General features: G+C 43.0%; 1 protein-coding gene across 3 annotated transcripts in view; it reads right to left on the bottom strand.

Moving 5' to 3' along the window:
- Positions 1-8,794: 8,794 nt before the first annotated feature.
- Positions 8,795-19,153, bottom strand: part of mpdz (multiple PDZ domain crumbs cell polarity complex component) — a 103,933-nt gene continuing 93,574 nt past the window's right edge. For all 3 annotated transcript variants that reach the window (XM_084042677.1, XM_084042678.1, XM_084042679.1), the window contains 4 exons: positions 17,039-17,143; positions 14,112-14,206; positions 13,703-13,826; positions 8,795-12,133 (listed from right to left, as the gene is read on the bottom strand). In XM_084042677.1, coding sequence (XP_083898803.1) covers positions 11,987-12,133; positions 13,703-13,826; positions 14,112-14,206; positions 17,039-17,143 — 471 coding nt within the window. In that variant the 3' untranslated portion in view covers positions 8,795-11,986. The remainder of the gene's footprint in view (positions 12,134-13,702; positions 13,827-14,111; positions 14,207-17,038; positions 17,144-19,153) is intronic.

Here is a 19,153-nt window from a genome sequence, read left to right as displayed (position 1 = left end):
GTTGCGTAATGGTGGTGTGATTTTTTTCCTCCAAAATAGCTGATCTACATGTACATGCTCCCAATGCGTTGCGATGCGACGCATTGTGAGCTTGTAGATCTGCCATTTACACTATTTAATATCATTCATTAATAGTAATCGAGGCAAAAGTTTGAAATAATCGTGAATATTGATTTGAAGTCATATGGCCCAGCCTCACTGGTCACTCTTGACAAGAGGGAAGTTTCTCTTGTCAAAGACATTCTGTCGCCTTCAATAACAGAGTGTTGTTAGTACTGGGAATGTACTGCATGGCTCGCCTGAGGAAATTGAATTATGTTTGCTGGTTGTTGTGTGTGCAAGCATGGAAACAGGCTTGGATAGAGGCTGACCTGTGCCCTTTTTCCTCTCCAGACAAAGAGGGTGAAACGTGATCAACCGGTCTCCCTATTTGTCACATAATAGATGATTTCCTGTGAGGTACATAGGTCTGAATTATTGAAAAGATAGCAGACCACAACACATTGACAGTGGTGTGTTGAGTAATAGTACACGTGTTTTCAAAAATAGCCAATCTACAAGCTCACAACGCATCGTGACACGTTGTGAACTTCGGCTATGTTCGAACAGATCAGGTATAAAATAGGGCTTAAGTGGTTTACTTACATTTTGTAAACATGCAAAGTAATTAGTAACTAAAGTTTTTGCCTGAGTACAATTGAGAAATGGAAACTAAATGGAAGTAAAAGCAACCCCAAAATTACACTTAAGTACAGTACTTGAGTAAATGTACTTTGCTAATTTCCACCCATGGAAATTGCTGATTTGTTTAAAATTCCTCAGCGATGATCGGGTGCTGCAGGAGTATGACCCTGGAAAGGCTTGTTCAACTATCCATGCCTGCGGTTCGCTCCATCTGTGCAAACACATTCTTTTTGACGGCTTGACGTGTCAGAGCAAGTCGGAGATGAAGCAGAAGGTCTTTTTTGACACTAGGTTGGAAATCGTTGCTGTCGGGCAGAAAGCTCTTATCCCCACATTTCAACCTTTTATGTTGTGTTATGTTTTAATTAAAGGCATTGTAGGGAGTTCAGACATAATCAAAGAAAAAAACTGTTGTCAAACACTGCCCCTCCAGCAGTTCTTTTCCCCGACCACCAGGGGGTGACGCAGGGGGGACTTTTTAAATGAGTCATGCCCAAAATAGGTTGCCTTATGCGGATACAATTCGCGGAAATGCCCGACCCTACGGTTCTCTGAATTTATATTTTTAAATAGGCTCTTTCATGATAAATTGACCACATATATGAAGCTAAACAACTAAATTCTATCCAAACGATTTTTTAAAAGTAAATTATGTGCCTCAAAAAAGAAGTTTGAGAGCGTTTTAAAACCGAAAGTAAAAAGTTGATACGGGCACGGACGCGCACGGACACGCACATGCGTGCGTTAATTTACGGGAGGCATGCGTTAATCCGACAGACCTTTTCTCCGACTATGTGGCATCCGCGTGCGGTTAGGGTTAGGGTGCGGGTTTGGTTCGGGTTTACTGTTTAATGTTGGAGCACTGCGCTGTCGGAGGAATGCGCTGTCGGACTAACGTATTGCACCCTTAATTTACGACCCGGACATAAACAACATGAACATAAACAGAAGGGAAAATACGGATTTCAGACAGAGGACTGTGTTTCAATGAAGGAAAACACCCCAGCATCATTATATAGTGGCTGATAGAGGGGAGAAAATGCAAAAAATATATATATACATATTTTTTAAATTTAGGCTTAATGTTCCCTACAATGCCTTTAACGCCCTACTTTGTCATACCCAGCGGTGTAAAGTAACTAAGTACATTTACTCAAGTATTGTATTTTTTACTTTACTGGAGTATTTCCAATTTCCAGTACTTTTACTTCTCCTATACATATCAGAGGCAAATAGTGTACTGTTACTCAACTCCAATTATTAGAAAACTTTAGTTACTAGTTACTTTGTAGATTTTGATTATTATTACAAAACATACATTACCCATATACATTTCGACCATTTGAAAATACATCTGCTATTTTCAAAAGATTTTTATACATTTAGAAAACTTGTGAAATGGGACATAATGAGTACTTTCTACTTTTGGTACTATAAGCACAAAAGTAGTCACAAAAGCTGATCTACAAGCTCACAATGCGTCGCATCGTGGCGCTCTGTGAGCTTGTAGATCGGTTATTTTCACCATCTTTAAATGTGTTTTTAACGATAATCTTAAAAAAAAGGAACTGTTTTGGGACATACAAGGTTTCCACACAAGAGCGACGAAGTGCACTCTAAACTAAACTGTCTAGTGTTGCCACAGACACTGGCTGTGTCGCAGCCCCTGTGGCATCAGCCTCAAGTGAAGACATGCCTTTGTCAAGCTGTTCTATTGTGAGCCAAGCAGCTCACAAAAATTAACAGCTTTATTATTATCAATCATTTAGGTGGAAGGTGAAAACCTCATACCATGAACCCTATAGGGCATAGCAGTGGTGGCCATTTTCTGGTTCCATCGTTCCAGACCCCATTAATTCTTCCCATAGAGATTTCCAAAAATATTTATTTAAATTATTTTAAGCCTAGAATCAAGCCGTCCAGGATCCTGGTGAATCATGATCATAAAACATTTTATTTTGTAAAAAAAAATATTTTAATATTTAATAATATGATATACTATATCTAATAAATACCATTTGTTTAGTGGTTTAAAAAATCAATAAATCACAGAATCAACCGTTTTATGGTCATGAATCACCAGGATCCTGGATGGCAGAAATAGATGATCTACTACTTACAAGCTTTTGAGCTTGAGGATCTGCTGTTTCTGGCAAAGAGATTTTGTGTAGGGAGAAAAGGGTGCCAAGTAGATACCCTGGTGGACCTCCGTCAATGAAGGATAATATAAGGTTTAAATGGTTATCAAACTTTTATGGCTTCTCCCAAACCTGTTGGTTAGTCTTGATCTCATGTTTTGGAATCACTAAATTGTTTTGATTTAACTGAGCAGAATAAACCATGATTTGACATTTCATGGCTCGGCACCTGCAGCTGTCAGATTGCAAATCCTGAATCAGTACCCCATGAAAAAACATTCAATCAAAAACAATCTAGTCACTCGGCACTCATGTTCACCAGTGATGTGATTGATCATTTCAAAACAGCCTTGTGCTCCATTATGGCCAACTGTAGTCAGGTTCTCTCTGTTTAGCATTCAGCTCCTTCTCTGCCTACTCAGTGCCTGCCTGCCCTTTGGTGTTCAACCAATGCAATGAAACCTCCATCAACGTCGGTGGACTCCCCTAGCAACTCATGGTGACATGACGTATCCCATCAGGCATGTTCGCTGAGTCATCATGGCCCCCCTCGCCGGCTGCTAGTTTCTGTTTGTTTAACCTCTTGAAAGCCAGCGTGTGTAGTTAGTTAAGACTGAGTCATGGGTGATCCCGGCCCCCGGAAACCTTTGAACAAATGTCCGCTGTTTGTTTCTCAGGCCGCGGACATTCGAAAGTCGCGGGGTCAAACGCATTAGCTGTGGGATAGACATTTGTGTAAAGCTAGAGGATATAGAAGTGAGCACCATTGTAAGGGTCCATGTTCACTAGGCCAGGGAGAGCTCTTGTTCATAGAAAATTTGGAAAATGTTCGCCTATATACGCCTATTCCTTCAAAATGTTGTACGCTATAGGGTTCATGGTAAATGGTGCATTTATATAGCTCCTTTATCAAAAGCACTTTACAATTTGCATTACATTCACCCACCCACCCCCCCCCCCCCCCCCCCCCCCCCCCCCCCCCCCACACACACACACACACACACACACACACACACACACACACACACACACACACACACACACACACACACTCTGAGTCTGACGGCAGAGGAAACCATGCAAGGCGCCGCACCAGCCTGCTCATCGGGAGCAGTTAGTGGTTAAGTGTCTTGCTCAAGGACACTTCGACACTAACCCAGAGGGGAGCTGGGGATTGAACCAGGAAACTCTCCCAAGCGCTCGCTGAGCCACTAGCCGCCTCATGTGGTTAAATCAGCTCACCACCATTGTCAGCGAAAATGTCACAGGATCAGCCCACGCTTAGTCGAGCATGACTCGGCCGCAACATCTGATCTCCCATCTAAAGGACGTGCCCAGACAAGCCTAATGTAAACCAGACGCATACTCAACGTGGTCATTCTCAACCAGGAGAGAGAGAGAGAGAGAGAGAGAGAGGGAGAGGGAGAGAGGGAGAGAGAGGGACTGTTGTGTGTAACCCGCTACCCCACACAGCCTAATTAAAACAGCAGGTGCTCAGAAGGCCTCAGCTGTGTGAGTTAGGTATGTGCCATGTGGCGTCCCTTTTGGAACAGGTGTAGGTGAACAGTAGAGTCACTGACAAGGGCAAAACCACGAGGCCAAGTGTTCCCAAAGGAATGACATGTTGTAAATTTACAATTTAAAGCTGTTGCCACTGTTACGGCCACTGTTGCGGGTCTCCCGCTCAAGCTCAGAAATGTGTACTGCATGGGCCGAGTCATGTGTATGGCCATGCCGCGTGCTCGATTGAACAGTTGTAGTGCTGCATGTTCAGCTGGATCTTGGTGGTACCAAAATGTTTTATTAGCAATGAAGTAAGGACCAATCTCTCTCTATACATTAAACAACTTCCTTGATACTTTCAGAAAGTCTTCTCTCCAATGTTTGAACCCACCTGCTCTAACATACTCCACTGAATCTGTCCATACACCCGGTCACATTACACAAAGGATTTGCCCTTTCTGAACACTGGCTTGACTTGTGGTGCTACTAGGTAGCAGTTGCTGTAAAGTCATTTAATCACTTTTAATTTACTGTGAAAACGAAATATGTCGATTCATTGCCTCATTACAATCGTGCTCAGTGTGCATGACGCAAACAGCAGTTTAAATTAACGTGAATTAATTGCACAAAATAAATGCTCCCGGTGTGTACGGACCATAAGCTTGTAGCTTGTGAGGTTGCAGATCGGCTATTTTCACCAAAGAGATTTGGTGTAGAGGGGGAAAAGGAGAGGACCAAGTCTAGACCGCTTTGAGGGACTCCAGTCAACACAGTATAATATAGGTTATAGGGTTTGTCTAAGTGGTTATGGAGCAGACTGAATGCGTGGGACTTTACACGGACCATGTGATGGACTGTGAAACAGCTGTACTTGTCAGCACATACTACTACAGACAGATGGGCAGTCATATCTTAACAAAGCCTTCACTCACTGTCGCTGCCTTTGCTTTATAAAGTCTCAACAGAGGGACCATTCAGGCAAGAGCAAACGTGCTGTTCCGCATGCTTTTACTGTGCCAGATATCTTCCTGGTGATATACTTCAGTTTGGCCTGCAAATATTTTAGATCAAGAGCCATTTCCAACAGGTTTTACTGCCTGCTTTGCACCCGTTGCCTTTCATCTGTAAATGTGACCTCTGGAGACAGTCAATGTGATTCATTGGAGGGTTTATCTCCGTTCATAAATCATGCATCCAGATGAGATAGCTGACCATGTACGCGATTCTGCACTGTGCCCCAAGCAGGCCTTTCAATAGGCCCTTTTCCACTGCGCCATAAAACGGTCATGAGAACGGCTAAAAAACTATTTCAGTGGCATTTCCATCCTCTATCCGGTTGTAGTAAGTATTCAATGATTGGTTTTAGGCCCCGCGGCAGGGAAGCAGTCTGAGAACCAACAATATTTACTACTGCCAGACAGTTGAGGATAGACAACAATACATTTCCAAATCCACTACTATTCATAGAAGACTACAGTCATTGTCACCTATAGACACTAAATTGCATGTTATCATAATGGTTGATTACAGGCTATTTGGTAAAAGCATCAGGTTCTCACCAGACTAACGGTTTTGAGTCAAATACAGACATGACCTCAGCAAAGCACCTCCGCTACAATGCAAAGCTAGGGATCTGGTCAAGGCATGTTTTAATTTTGATCAGTAATTGCTATAGCAAAGCTTGATCAGTTTGTATACATTTGTATATTTTACCCCATTGTGTTCCATCTGTCATACACAGCCATTTATCCACAACTTGTGACAAGTTAAGAAGTATTTACTGATTAGCAGCGGATACAATGTTGACCTGGACCTCATTCTCCTATCTTTTGTGTAAACTCTTATCAGATGTTGTAGTTTAGAGTGCCGACAAAGCTTTCACCAAAACTAATTTAACACAGTGGTGTCCTGTCCTGAAATCGCAGACATGTCAAGGTTTTTGCCGACACCTTGGAATGAGAATAATCTCTCTTTTCTCTTTCATTCCATTTTTATAGATATATTGTGACACACTGTGACACACACACACACCCACACCCAGCTATCTCCTGTTGAACTCGTTAGGCCAGGCTTCCCAAGAACCAGGCACAGCTACCCACAGACAGTTGGTGTGTGGCAACCGGAGAGATAAGAGCTGTCTGGGAGACAGACAGCACACCAGCTCAGCACAGGAGTACAGAGACTGCGGGTACACTTTGTAAACAGTGTTTTTGTTCTGACCAGTAAACCGGATAGCGGCCTGGCCTAGTTAGGGACTGGCCTTTCAGTTTGTCAGCCAGTAGCTCCAGTTGGCGGCAGAATTATTTAGTATCGGCACGTTTTCTATTTGTTTGTTTTCAGGCCAGGGACTGAATAAAAGTCCCTGGCCATTGTCCAGTGGGGGACTGCAGTTCTCGCCCGTCTGGGTCTGATCTTTGTGCCGCCTTCCTCCAACAGCTTCCTGTTGGTTTTTGTTACTAAATACACACAGGTCTCTTTCCTGGGCTACTTTTCTCATTCCAAAAACCCAGGTTACGGGGGGGTGGGGATGGGGTGGTGGTCAAAGACGTTGGCATGGTCCTTTCAGATATAGCTGTGTGAATATACTGTATAAACTGCTGCAGTTTTTCAAAGGGATGTCCTATTCGTGCATCCAGGTCCAATGCTAGTGGTGTCAGGACTCAAGGAACGTCAGACCCAAATGCAAGAAACTCAAAACACACCAAACAGCACGCAGGAGACGTGGATCACATAAACGAGGACTCTACTCAGGCAACGAATAACGTACAGTACAACAATAAAGCTTACACAACCACACAAAGAACACACTCACACAATATCAAACACACAACATTAAACTAACTCAACAAACTACAATCACTACAAACTCAAACATCACAGAGGAGAACCTGACAAGACAAACGTATGATAAGAAAATAATAGCTGTGCAGCATACACGGCCGGCGTTTCGGGGTCAAGCCTTTATCTTTTTTTTGTTTCTACTGAGACAAATATGTAACCTGGCTCCGCCAAATGGAAGAAGCTTGCGACACACATTTTGTTTCACAGCCTACTTACATCTGGGACTCCGGTAGCAGAATCGATGCAAGACGACGTTCCATTTTTTCAAGCTACTTGGCAGGTGATTGGATGATCCCGCCCCTAGCAGCCGCTGATTGGTTCGTACACGCAGGGGTGCGGGTAGCTCTACTGTCTGAGCGATCCCAGATGCAGGGTGGATTGTGAAACTCAATACTGCCCTCATCTGGCGAAGTCATGTTAACAAATAATGACCCGGCACGCACGCACGCACGCACGCACGCACGCACGCACGCACGCACGCACGCACGCACGCACACACACACACACACACACACACACACACACACACACACACACACACACACACACACACACACACACACACACACACACACACACACACACACACACACACACACACACACACACACACACACACACACACACACACACACGCTCGTCACACCAACCTGCCTCAGCTGGTCCACACAGGTGATGGCATTCTGGGCAAAGAGTCTCATCAAGACTTCAAGGAGGGAGGAGAGGAGATTAGCAGAGGGAAATCAGGAGCAGGGCATGGGAGGGGCATAGGCATACTCAGTGGCAAACTAACCTTGTGGCACCAGGCTTTCCACCGTGGAGGAAAGCCTGGTATTATCCTGGTGTTATCCGGTTTAGAAAAAATCTGGTTGGCGTCACATTGTTTTTGTAATGCAAATCAATTAGATTAGTCTTGCTAGTCGTGCCACGAGTTAGAATAAAAGATGGACATAGGCTACCAAATTATTATTATACCTTTAAAGTTTAGAGGTGCACGGCGCTGGAGGTTCCGGTCATGGGTTCCAGCCACCTGATGAAGTAAAGTTATTTCCGACCAACTCAGAAACCCGAAAATGGTATTGATCCCAGGCTAGTGGCAAACAGTCACATCAGGGACAAAACAGGGCATAACTGACAGGGCAGGGGGACAGACGGCCGGGACAGAGGCCATGACCGTGACACGCAAATGATAACCGTTAACAGGAGTACGGCTCAGGACAGAGTCGTGCGAGCAGCGCAGTGCTGACTCATTTGCCCTCAGAACCGGAAAGGAGGCTAAAAGCTGTGTTTCGTTATCCAGCAGACACACGAGGGAAGCATGTTGATGCATAACAGAGAGACCATACAATATGAAATCTTAAGTTATGATAAAGTGAATTAAATTGATTGTAATATGTCATGAGATAGTCATCAGATGTTCTTACTGTATGTGGATGCTGTATTTAGATCCATGCAATGAATTGACCTATGTACTGAGCTACTGTATATGTTCCAGATGTTGTACGCACGTAACATGTTTGAGATAAGAAGTGTTGTGTGGAGTCAATTACAGATAAAGCGCATTTAACGACACATTTTAAAAGAACAAGAGTGGAACTCAGCAACTAATCAAGTTTGAAGGTCACTTTTATTAAATTCAGTGGGTGAACAAATACTGTCAGTTGAACAGTACTAGAACCGCATGTACAGTGATAAGAACGAGGACATAGCCTTTGTTGTTCAAAACTAAACCATCCAGTATCAGGCTATCACCTCAGATAGTGTACACAGAGAGAGGGCTCTATGGACCAGGATGAACTCGGGCCTATAACATCACCCATTTAGCAGTGGTTCTCAAAGTGGGGTCCGGGGACCCGCCAGGGGTCCTTGAGGGGGCTTTCAGGGGGTCCCCAGAAAAATGTGTTGATACAGCATCAAAATCAGTTTAACCACTTTAACCATATGTTAAACATAGGTTATTAAAATAAAAAAAATAAAAACCTTTGAACTGAATTTGAACAATTTGGAATAATTTTAAAACATTTTCACAACACAAATGTTATGGGGGTTCCTGACAAAATATTTTCGGGTGGGGGTCCAAATACATAATAATTTGGGGGTCCTTCACTTGAAAAAGTTTGAAACCACTGCCATATAGGAAAACGTAATATGTAGTGAGTAACAATTTTTCCAATGAGATTTCCCTCTAGCTTTCTGCACAGTTGCATGAAGTGAACACATTAGGTAATACTTAAAAAGGAAAGACAGAAATCAAAATACTGTCACATAATAGCTCATGACATCTGCTTTAGCAGCACTATATTTCAGTAAATATCCTGCACACTCCTCTTACAGCTGAGTGTGTGCTCAAAAACACACCTCTTGGTCTAATAAGGACCAAGTCACATCAACAGTTTCACAAAATTCCCTTCTAAATTAAACACAACTTCCAAATATTATCAGTAGGGAATAGGGATGCACCGATACATCGGCGGTATATCTGTATCGAAATATATTTGCCTGGTTGACTGCCACCGCTTAAGCTTAAGCTTAGCGTACCAAGCTGCAGATTCAGATGACGTCCACTAGGTTATTTTTTGATAATGAAGATTTGTTTCCCTGGCACAAAAGGGGGAACGAATAAAACAAAAACAAACAAACACTGGTATCGGTATCAGCTATCGACCAAATTGTTATTTTAAAAATCAGTATCGGACCTGGATTTCCGTATCTGTGCATCCCTATTCAGCGGTTTAACTTATTCATTGTCTCTTGGCTACCCTTACTAAAAAACAACAGTGCCTTCACTATCAAAGACAATAAACAGCAGTTACAGCAGCATCGGCCTTCTGGGGCAAATCAGAGTGGCACACCATAAAAGATGAATGGCTCTCTTTTCAGCTAATGTAGCCATTAGCTAGATCCTGCCATCTGCTAATTGCCTCAAGAGCATTGCGTTGCGCTCTTGATTTTTATGGAAGCCACCCCAAACATTTATTTTAGACACTCAATTAAAATATTGAAAAAAATAGGCTCATAATATGAAACTGAGATATTATCTGTTATTGTGTACAAGAGCTCTCGATCCTAATAACAATCAAAATAATATAGTCCATGTATATTGGATTCATAGGAACCTGCAGTATAAAATATCTGAGCCACAGTGTCCAGTGAATACTTAGGTCCAGAGCCATGGAATGTAAGGTTCTGTTTTCCTAACTTCTTTTCATAATTATTCACAGTCTATTTGAGACTATATAACAATTTAAACACTACGTCAAGAGCTATATCAAGAATTATTTGATCATATGCATATCGTCTTTGTTGGGTGGGAACCTAGTATCTCCAAAACCGTTTGCAGGAAATGTAATTAAAAAAAAATCCAATGTAGTTATTTAGCCTTATTAATACTTTTCATTGGTTCCATATTTAGAAAACCCACAGGCACACTTAACCACTTTCACTTTCTTATTTTTAATAGTGACAATAGTGACAATATCAACAAGCTCACAACGCATCGCGATGCGATGTGCTATGCTTGTACATTGGGTATTTTCACTACTTTTAATTGTTTATGAAGAAAAATAAAAACATGAAATATGGAGATACAAGGTTTCTGCCGGACAGTGACGATATATCACCATGCTTTGCCATGATATAAGCCCTTTAACTACATGGCTCTACTTCAGTCTACTTTATATAAATCACAGTGTTCAAAGCTATGACAAAATATATATATATATAAATATCAGTGTATGGTTGTTCAGCTTTCAGTGTGCATGTTTCCAGAGATCATACGCAATCTCTGGTGAGGTTAACACCATCAGCCAACAGACTGCATGTGCTAGCACAGCGATTCTCAACCTGTGGGCTGGGGCCAATTGGTGGGTCGTGAGGATATTGCAAGTGGGCCCCCAAATAATTGGCAAAACACTAAAGATTTAAATGATAATATAACATTAATATTAAAAAGGCCTTGGTGTTTTTTTTCTTTAACCCATTCAATCCGGGAACGCGTCTCTGTCATTTTAGAGTTCTTTGGCTATTCAAAAATAGCAGATCTACAAGCTCATAGCGCGGCACCGAGTGCCATGCTATGAGCTTGTAAATGAGCTTGTAGATTTGTAGACATATATTTTAAAACCCTAACCCTAACCCAAACATTTATAAAAGACTTTGTTCCAGGGATCACCAGAAGCAAAGATTTGAGTTAAAAATGTTCGCTTTAAAAATATATATATTCAAAGCTTTACACAAATGTTCATGATTTTCAAAAATAGCAGATCTACAAGCTCATAGCGCGACCTTGCTTAGAGCTTGTATATCTTCCATTTTTGAATAGCCAAAGAAATGAAATGACACAGATGCGTTCCCGGATTGAATGGGTTAAAACCTTGAAAAATGTGTTTTCATTGTGATACCGATAAACAGGAACCTACAGTATACTACATTAGTTCCATCGATCCAAGGCGGAAACAAAATCGATTGATTGATCATTAAAATAAAAATGCTCGGAAAATGCACACCACGCGGCCCACCCACCACCACTACTTAGAGTGTTCAGACGGGTGGGCCGCGAATGCTTTCAAGATGTTCAAGTGGGCCCTGATCCAGAAAAAGGTTGAGAAGCGCTGCTCTAGTGAGTCTAACACCATTAGCCAAGAGTGATTACAGATGCAAGTTGTGATCTTCAGAGTGTTCAAATATGCGTGATGAATGGAGGCAGTAACATGTGATTGTGTGTGTGTGTGTGTGTGTGTGTGTGTGTGTGTGTGTGTGTGTGTGTGTGTGTGTGTGTGTGTGTGTGTGTGTGTGCGTGTGTGTAGTGTACATGGTGTTCTCTAGGACAGCACAGTGAGCGTTACGGTTCCTTTGGTTCTCTTCAGGATGCCCACCGCCTCCTCGTGGGTCACGCCCTCCAGGGTCTGCCCGTTCACCGCCATGATCTGATCCCCCCGCTTCAGGCGGCCGTCCTCTGAAGCCGCGCCCTACACACACACACACACACACACACACACACACACACACACACACACACACACACACACACACACACACACACACACACACACACACACACACACACACACACACACACACACACACACACGTATTACAATTCAATGCCATTTTACCAAGTTTTTGTTGTTGCCATTTTGAACCTTAACCCTAAAGCCGGAAATAGCCGATCTACAAGCTCACCACGTGTTGCAGCGCATGAGCTTGTAGATCGGCTATTTTCCACTGCACAACGCCGGCATGCAAATCAGTATAAATCAGGCATAACTCTGAGCCCAACTCCTAAACCTAACATCTAAATGCATAATCCTAACTGCAACCCCAACCTGAACCTTTTCCTAATCGTAAGCATAACCCTAAAAAGAAAATTGTTAAACCATTAAAACAACCATTTCTCTTGGTCCTTATGATGTCTATTTCTCATAATCTACTACACTTGTGGGGACATTGGCCCTCACAACAACTTGAGTTATACAAGCACACACACACACACACACACACACACACACACACACACACACACACACACACACACACACACACACACACACACACACACACACACACACACACACACACACACACACACACACACACGCTCGTCTCTTGTAAGATGTCGCCTTCATTACAGTAGACAACACCATTTATGAGCCGCTCCTACAAAGTATTTTCCCCCAGATCATAAAGGGATTCTGCTTTCATCGCATTACGGAAGCCTTTCAGCTTCATTCAGATTGATAGAGCGCGCGGGGGCGTAGCCAGGTGAACAGAGGGAGGATACGGTATCACAGGAATGCTGATGGAATGCTTGAATGGAGACAGCGGGGTGAGACGAAGGCTTGTTGTCAGACCTGCTTACACTGAAGGCAGACCGACGGCGCTATTATGCCGCTCCCGGATTCTTAGAGAGCACCGTGGGTTCGCGCGTATTGACCATGGCGAGGAGCTTTAAGATTGTGCTTTTGTCCAGCACATGGCACTTTGTTCCATAGCGAGCTCGCTGTGGCAGCCAGACAAAATACGGAGCCGGCAAAAAGTGGTGCAAAAAAAGTTGAGGAAAGTTCACCTTCTTTTGCCTCCGCTTTTAAAGGTGAGACAAAAGGCAACCAACCAGAACTGTACTGTGGTCTGAACTAAATGTACACACAAAGGTGACGTGGATGTTTCAGATGTTTTGAACACACAACGGGGTGGCAGTGGCTCGGGAGGTAGTCGAAGTGTCCTTGAGCAAGACACTGAACCCCTAACTGCTCCCGATGAGCAGATTGGTGCCTTGCATTGTTTCCTACACTGCTGTCGGTGTGAGAATGTATGGGTATGTATGGGAGAATGTCATGCACATTGTAAAGAGCTTTGGATAAAGGCATAATATAAATGCACCATTTACACCCATTTAGTGGAAACATGCTTGGAGGCAAATCGTTACCACTGTTGGTGTGAATTGCATTATGAGTCAGACAAATCAAAACAACTTTATGTGACCACTTTAGGTTGACAGCTCACAAGGAATTTGACATAAAGTTAAGCCATTCTCTCACCTTTCCGAAAACGGTTTTCACATAGATGGGGAGGTCTCCATGGGGGCTGCCATACCCTCCCACGATACTGAAGCCAAGACCGTCTGGTCCTCTGTCCAGAGTAATGGTCTTGTACTGAGGAGGGCTAGGGGACAGACAGACAGACAGACAGACAGACAGACAGACAGACAGACAGACAGACAGACAGACATTAGAGGTATAATTGTCTTGTACTGAGGAGGGGTGGCGGGAAGACAGACAGACAGACAGACAGACAGACAGACAGACAGACAGACATTAACGTATAATGATCTTATACTGAGTAGGACTGGGGTACAGACAGACAGACAGACAGCCAGGCAGACATTAGAGCGATAACATGTTTTTTACATCATAGACAGATGATGATGAAATAATAAGCCACACATACCCGAGGTCGTCCTGGAAGATGCAGGTTGGAGTGAGGCCTGCACCCAGGTGGTCCTGAGAGGGACCCGTCACTGAGGTGTCACCCCCTGCCACCACCTACATACACACATTATGGTTTAGTTCAGTGGTTCCCAAACATCTTCATGTCAAGGATACTGTATGTCATTTCATGTCATGTCAAGGGTTCGGGACCCAAATGATGTACTATGAGCTTGTAGATCAGATATATCTTCACAAATCTTCACAATATTTATCTGTGTAACCGAGTCAAACTAAATGTATGCCTCAACTACAATTCCAAGTGCTTGTGAGGGGGGGGGGGTCCGGTTCAAATATGATTATTTTGGGGGTCACGGCCAGAAAAGTTTGGGAACCCTTGCATTAGGCCATGGAATACCATTTTCATCTCTGGGACCCCAATCTAGACTGTAAATTCCTCTGTTCATTTAACCCTGAGAGTGTACCCTAAAGGTCCATTCATTTAGTTCCTAATCACCAATAATTTAGCTGGGTCCCTTCTGAGTCTCAAAGACCCCTGGGGGTGTCTGGGGACTCCCCGGACCCCACTCTGAGAACCACTGGGTTTATTGGTGCAATGCAGCTCTGTTACAAACGTTGCAGGCCTTGATTTATTGTTCAGATAAAGCCCATTGCTATACAAAGTGGTTAAGCATTGTGCACTGTGTGCCATGTAGATGATTTACTCCTGTCTTTGTGCTAAAGAGAGCAGATAGACCAGTTTTATGGGGTGTCAGTGTCGAGTGCTGGAAGCCTTCAACTGTTGTCTTTCAGGTGAAAGCCTGAATGCACTGATAAAGTGAAAGATAACCTACTCCTTCACATGATAATGTGTGTCATTGTTCCTCTATGTTTGCGTTACAATGTGTCACTCCCCCTCCTCCCCCCTACCCAACACTGGTGTTGCCTGCGGTAAATAGCATATCTACAAGCTCACAACACGTCACATTTTTGTGATGTGTTGTGAGCTTGTAGATCTGCTCATTACTGAGCATGGCACTCAACTAAGTATAAATAAGGCTTTAGTCATTATGCCGATTCTTAATTTCGCAGTGGTGGAAAGAAGTACTCAAATGTTTTACTTAAGTAAAAGTATCAATACTGCAATGTAGAAATACTCTGTTACAAGTAAAAGTCCGGAATTCAAAATTTACTTGAGTAAGCGCCGCTTAGTGATGCGTTGTGAGCTTGAAATATATATAGAGCTTGAAATTGGAAGTACTCCATCGAAGTAAAAATACCTCAAAATTGTACTTAAGTACAGTACTTAAGTAAATGTACTTAGCTACTTTAAGCTACTGGTAGGCTGATGTCACTGCTAGCCCCTACAGACAGGAGAGATTACAGACAACCGCATGTCTGTTATCTGTAACGTCAAGGTGGCCTCTTTTCACCCGACACCGAGGACTTTCACCAGGATGACGTAATGCAAGCGGAGGAACGCGCTATTCAGATCCCCAGTGAATAGGCACCCTGACCAACTCGTAAGAGCCACTAGTACAGTGGCAGAGATCACCCTGACACCCTCCCTACCCGGCTTGGCGGCTTCACACCCGCAAACCAACCGTGTTCTTTTGAGGCCCACGGCCAAGCCGGATGCACCGCGGAGGATTCCATCCGCCAGACCACAACACCCCCAACCTTTTAGCTCGAGACCCAAAAGAGAAATTTGATGTCTCCCCGGGACCCAAACTAGTTAAAATAGCCGTCGCAATGTGACACGTTGTGAGCTTGTAGATCTGCTAGTTTCACTGCTTCTTAAAAAATGAATTACATTTATTTTTGGAATGTCTTAGATTTGTTTCCATTTATTTATTGATGAAGGTCTTTAGAATATATTTTTTAATAGATGGAAACCTTATTTTTTAAAATATATATATTATTTTATGTAGGAAATGAAGAAAAAAAGGATATTTATTTGTGACCCACAGAAATGGTTCCGCGACCCACACATGGGTCCCGCGGCCCACTGTTTGGCAAACAGTGCCCTCGACTCCTGCGGTGATGGGCAGGAACTGTCCTCCTGCGCTAACCTGCCGTCGGCCATCCTGTTCAGTCACAAAGGTTCACAAGTGTTCCCCTGTGGGGAACATTTGTGAACCGTTGTGAACATTTGTGAACAGGATGGCCAACCACGTGAACAGGATGGCCAACGCCAGGCTAACCCTGTGCCACCTGAGCGCCCAATCTGTGTGCATAGTCACTTGTTCTCCTTGGCTTATAACCCAGCCTCAGAGCTATGTTTCCGAGAGTCAATGTGTCTATAGTGTGTTTTTCACTGTTGTTTATCTCTTTTTACGTTTTATTTATTTCATGTGTTTTATCCTTTTCTCATGGTTTTACCCTTCTGTTTTTAATCTTATTTTAGTATTGTACTGTACACCAGTGGTTCTCAAACTTTTTCATGTCAAGGACCCCCAAATTGACACTTATTAGCCCGCGGACCCCCATTTGAAAAGATAAGCCAGGGACCCCAATAAGAGAATATTTATACGGCTTTCTAGCAGTGATTCTCAACCATTTTAACGTCAAGGACCCCTAGTTTGACATACATTAGGCTACGGACCCCCATTTAATGGCATTTATACCTCTGGGACCCGAATTTATATTATAAAATCAATGTTAATTTAACTCTGAGAGTGTATAAATGGAACCAAATGGACCCGTTAGGGTCCATTTGGTTCCATTTGTACACTCTCAGAGTTACAGAACCATAAGGGTCCATTTGGTTCCTATCCATCATTTAGCTGGGGACCCCCTGGAACCGCCTCAAGTACCCCTGGGGGTCCCCGTACCCCACTTTGAGAACCAATGCTGTACACAGCCCTTTGGTTCAACGCTGTTGTGCTCAATAAAGTGAATTGTATTAGGTGTGAGTGTGAGACGTGAAGGGGTGTTGTTGGGACAGACCTGCAGCTCTATGGTACCGGTAGCGTTCTTCAGCAGGTTGACGGCCTGTGTGTGGCTCATGGCATCGGTTGGAGTCCCACAGATGCTCACAATGCGGTCGCCTATCTGGAGAACACAGGACACAACAACAACAACACGTCAGTGCATGCTTCATAATCATAAACCTGCAGTGGCTCACTAGTGGGATGAACATTCATACTGACAAATGGATCCGCTTCCGTCCCTGTTCACATGAGTAATTATACCATTAAGACCGGGAACGCATCTGTGTCATGTTTAGATTTCTTTGGGCTATTCAAAAATAGCAGATATACAAGCTCATAGCGCGGCACGCTATGAGCTTGTAGATCTGCAATTCTTTTAGAAAAATCATGAAAATATGTGCATATATTGAATATATATTTTTTGAAGCGAACATTTGTAACTCAAATCTTTGCTTCTGAGGATTCTACAAATGTCTTCTAAATGAAAAAACCCATGTTGCTATAATTTCAGTGGTTCTCTAACTTTTTCATGTCAAGGACCCCCAAAATTATATGTATTTGGCCCCGGACTCCCATCTCAAAATATTTTGTTCCAGGGACCCCCAGAAGCAAAGATATGAGTTAAAAGAAGTTCCTTAAAAAAATCTACAAGCTCATAGTGCGGCACTCTGTGCCGTGCTATGAGCTTGTAGATCTGCTATGTTTTAATAGCCAATGAAATCTTAAAATGACACAGATGCTTTTCCCGGTCTTAATGGATTAATAGCCATTAGATGGACAATAACAAAACTGGCTCGAAATGAGTACCCAGCCCCACATGTGAAACTGAAGTACTTCAATTGGGTTTATAGAAATTGTGTAAAAGGATGTAGGTTTTGTCATACTGCTGTCCCCAAAATAAATAATAATAAGCACCTGTAAAGAAATCACACAACTCATTATGGTGCCATTTATTCTTCTAGATTTCAAATGTTTATTTGTTATTTATTTACAAAAAGAAAAGTGATTTTGACTGCCCTGAAGCCTACAGAAAGCCACAGCTTTGCGATATAGACGTCACAATTTTAAAATTAACTGAGCAATAGTGTGTGAGCAACAGGAACCGTTGCTCACACACTATTGCTCAGTTAAAAAGCCACAGCTTTGTGATAGACGTCACAATTTAAAATGAACTGAGCAATAGTGTGTGAGCAACACAGCAATAGTGAGTGAGCAACAGGAACTATGTTGCTCACACACTATTGCTCTTATCTCCAACAGACTCCACGTACGGCAGAAAGAATCCTGCAGCACAACCAGGACGACTACAATGGCCGCCACTATAGCCGCGACGTCATAAAGCCATTGCATTATACAGACACTGGGGCCGTGCCAGCATTCAACTAAGGCTATTTCATTATGTTCTTATGCTCTCGTTTGCTTGTGAAAAGATAAAGCAGCATGAATATACAATCCAACAGTGTTGTGTGTGTTGAGTTCATTTCAGTGAGGGCTTCTATTCTTTTAGGTTTTATGTTGTGGGTGACACAGTGGGAGATTTATTGTTCCAGATGGCTACGGCCATTGTCCTCCTCAGTCTGTCTTTAAACAAGAGCTGCAATTGTCACTTTATCATGTCCATTCACTGCAGGCTAGAGGTCACGGCTAAAAGCTGTGGGCTCTTGACCTATCCGAGGGCTTGTAGATCTCCGAATGAGTAAAGTGAGTGGGAATAGTTGTACATTCTGTCATCAGATTAAATCCCACGATGGCATTATTTGCATATTAGTCTTTTAGTTCTTTATTCTGTTTGTACTGTAAAAGAATAATCTTGAGAGAGGAAATGACGATATGTCTGAAGTCTGAAGTAGAGGTCTTCAAGGGCACAATTTATTACGAGGTCCGATTAGATCTCATATTTTTATGAATGACGCAGTGCATGTCCAAGAGAACTCAGAGATTAGAGACCCAGGATCCAAGACGGGTTGGGTATTAACCACTTAAACTCTGTACTGAACTTGAGCTCTGTACTGAACTTGTAGATCTGCTATTTTGGGCTAATGTTTCCCCCAGAATAGGGTTCTGCGGTTAAAGTGGTGAAATGGGACCCCACAAACCTCACTGAAGAAGGAATCTTTGTGCACCTTTCCTC

The sequence above is a fragment of the Gymnoscopelus microlampas genome (genome assembly GCF_963454915.1).
Source record: "Gymnoscopelus microlampas genome assembly, chromosome: 19".
In the NCBI taxonomy this organism is placed as follows: Eukaryota; Metazoa; Chordata; class Actinopteri; order Myctophiformes; family Myctophidae; genus Gymnoscopelus; species Gymnoscopelus microlampas.
Note: the sequence above shows the minus strand (reverse complement) of the source record. Positions and strands in the feature narration are given on the sequence as shown.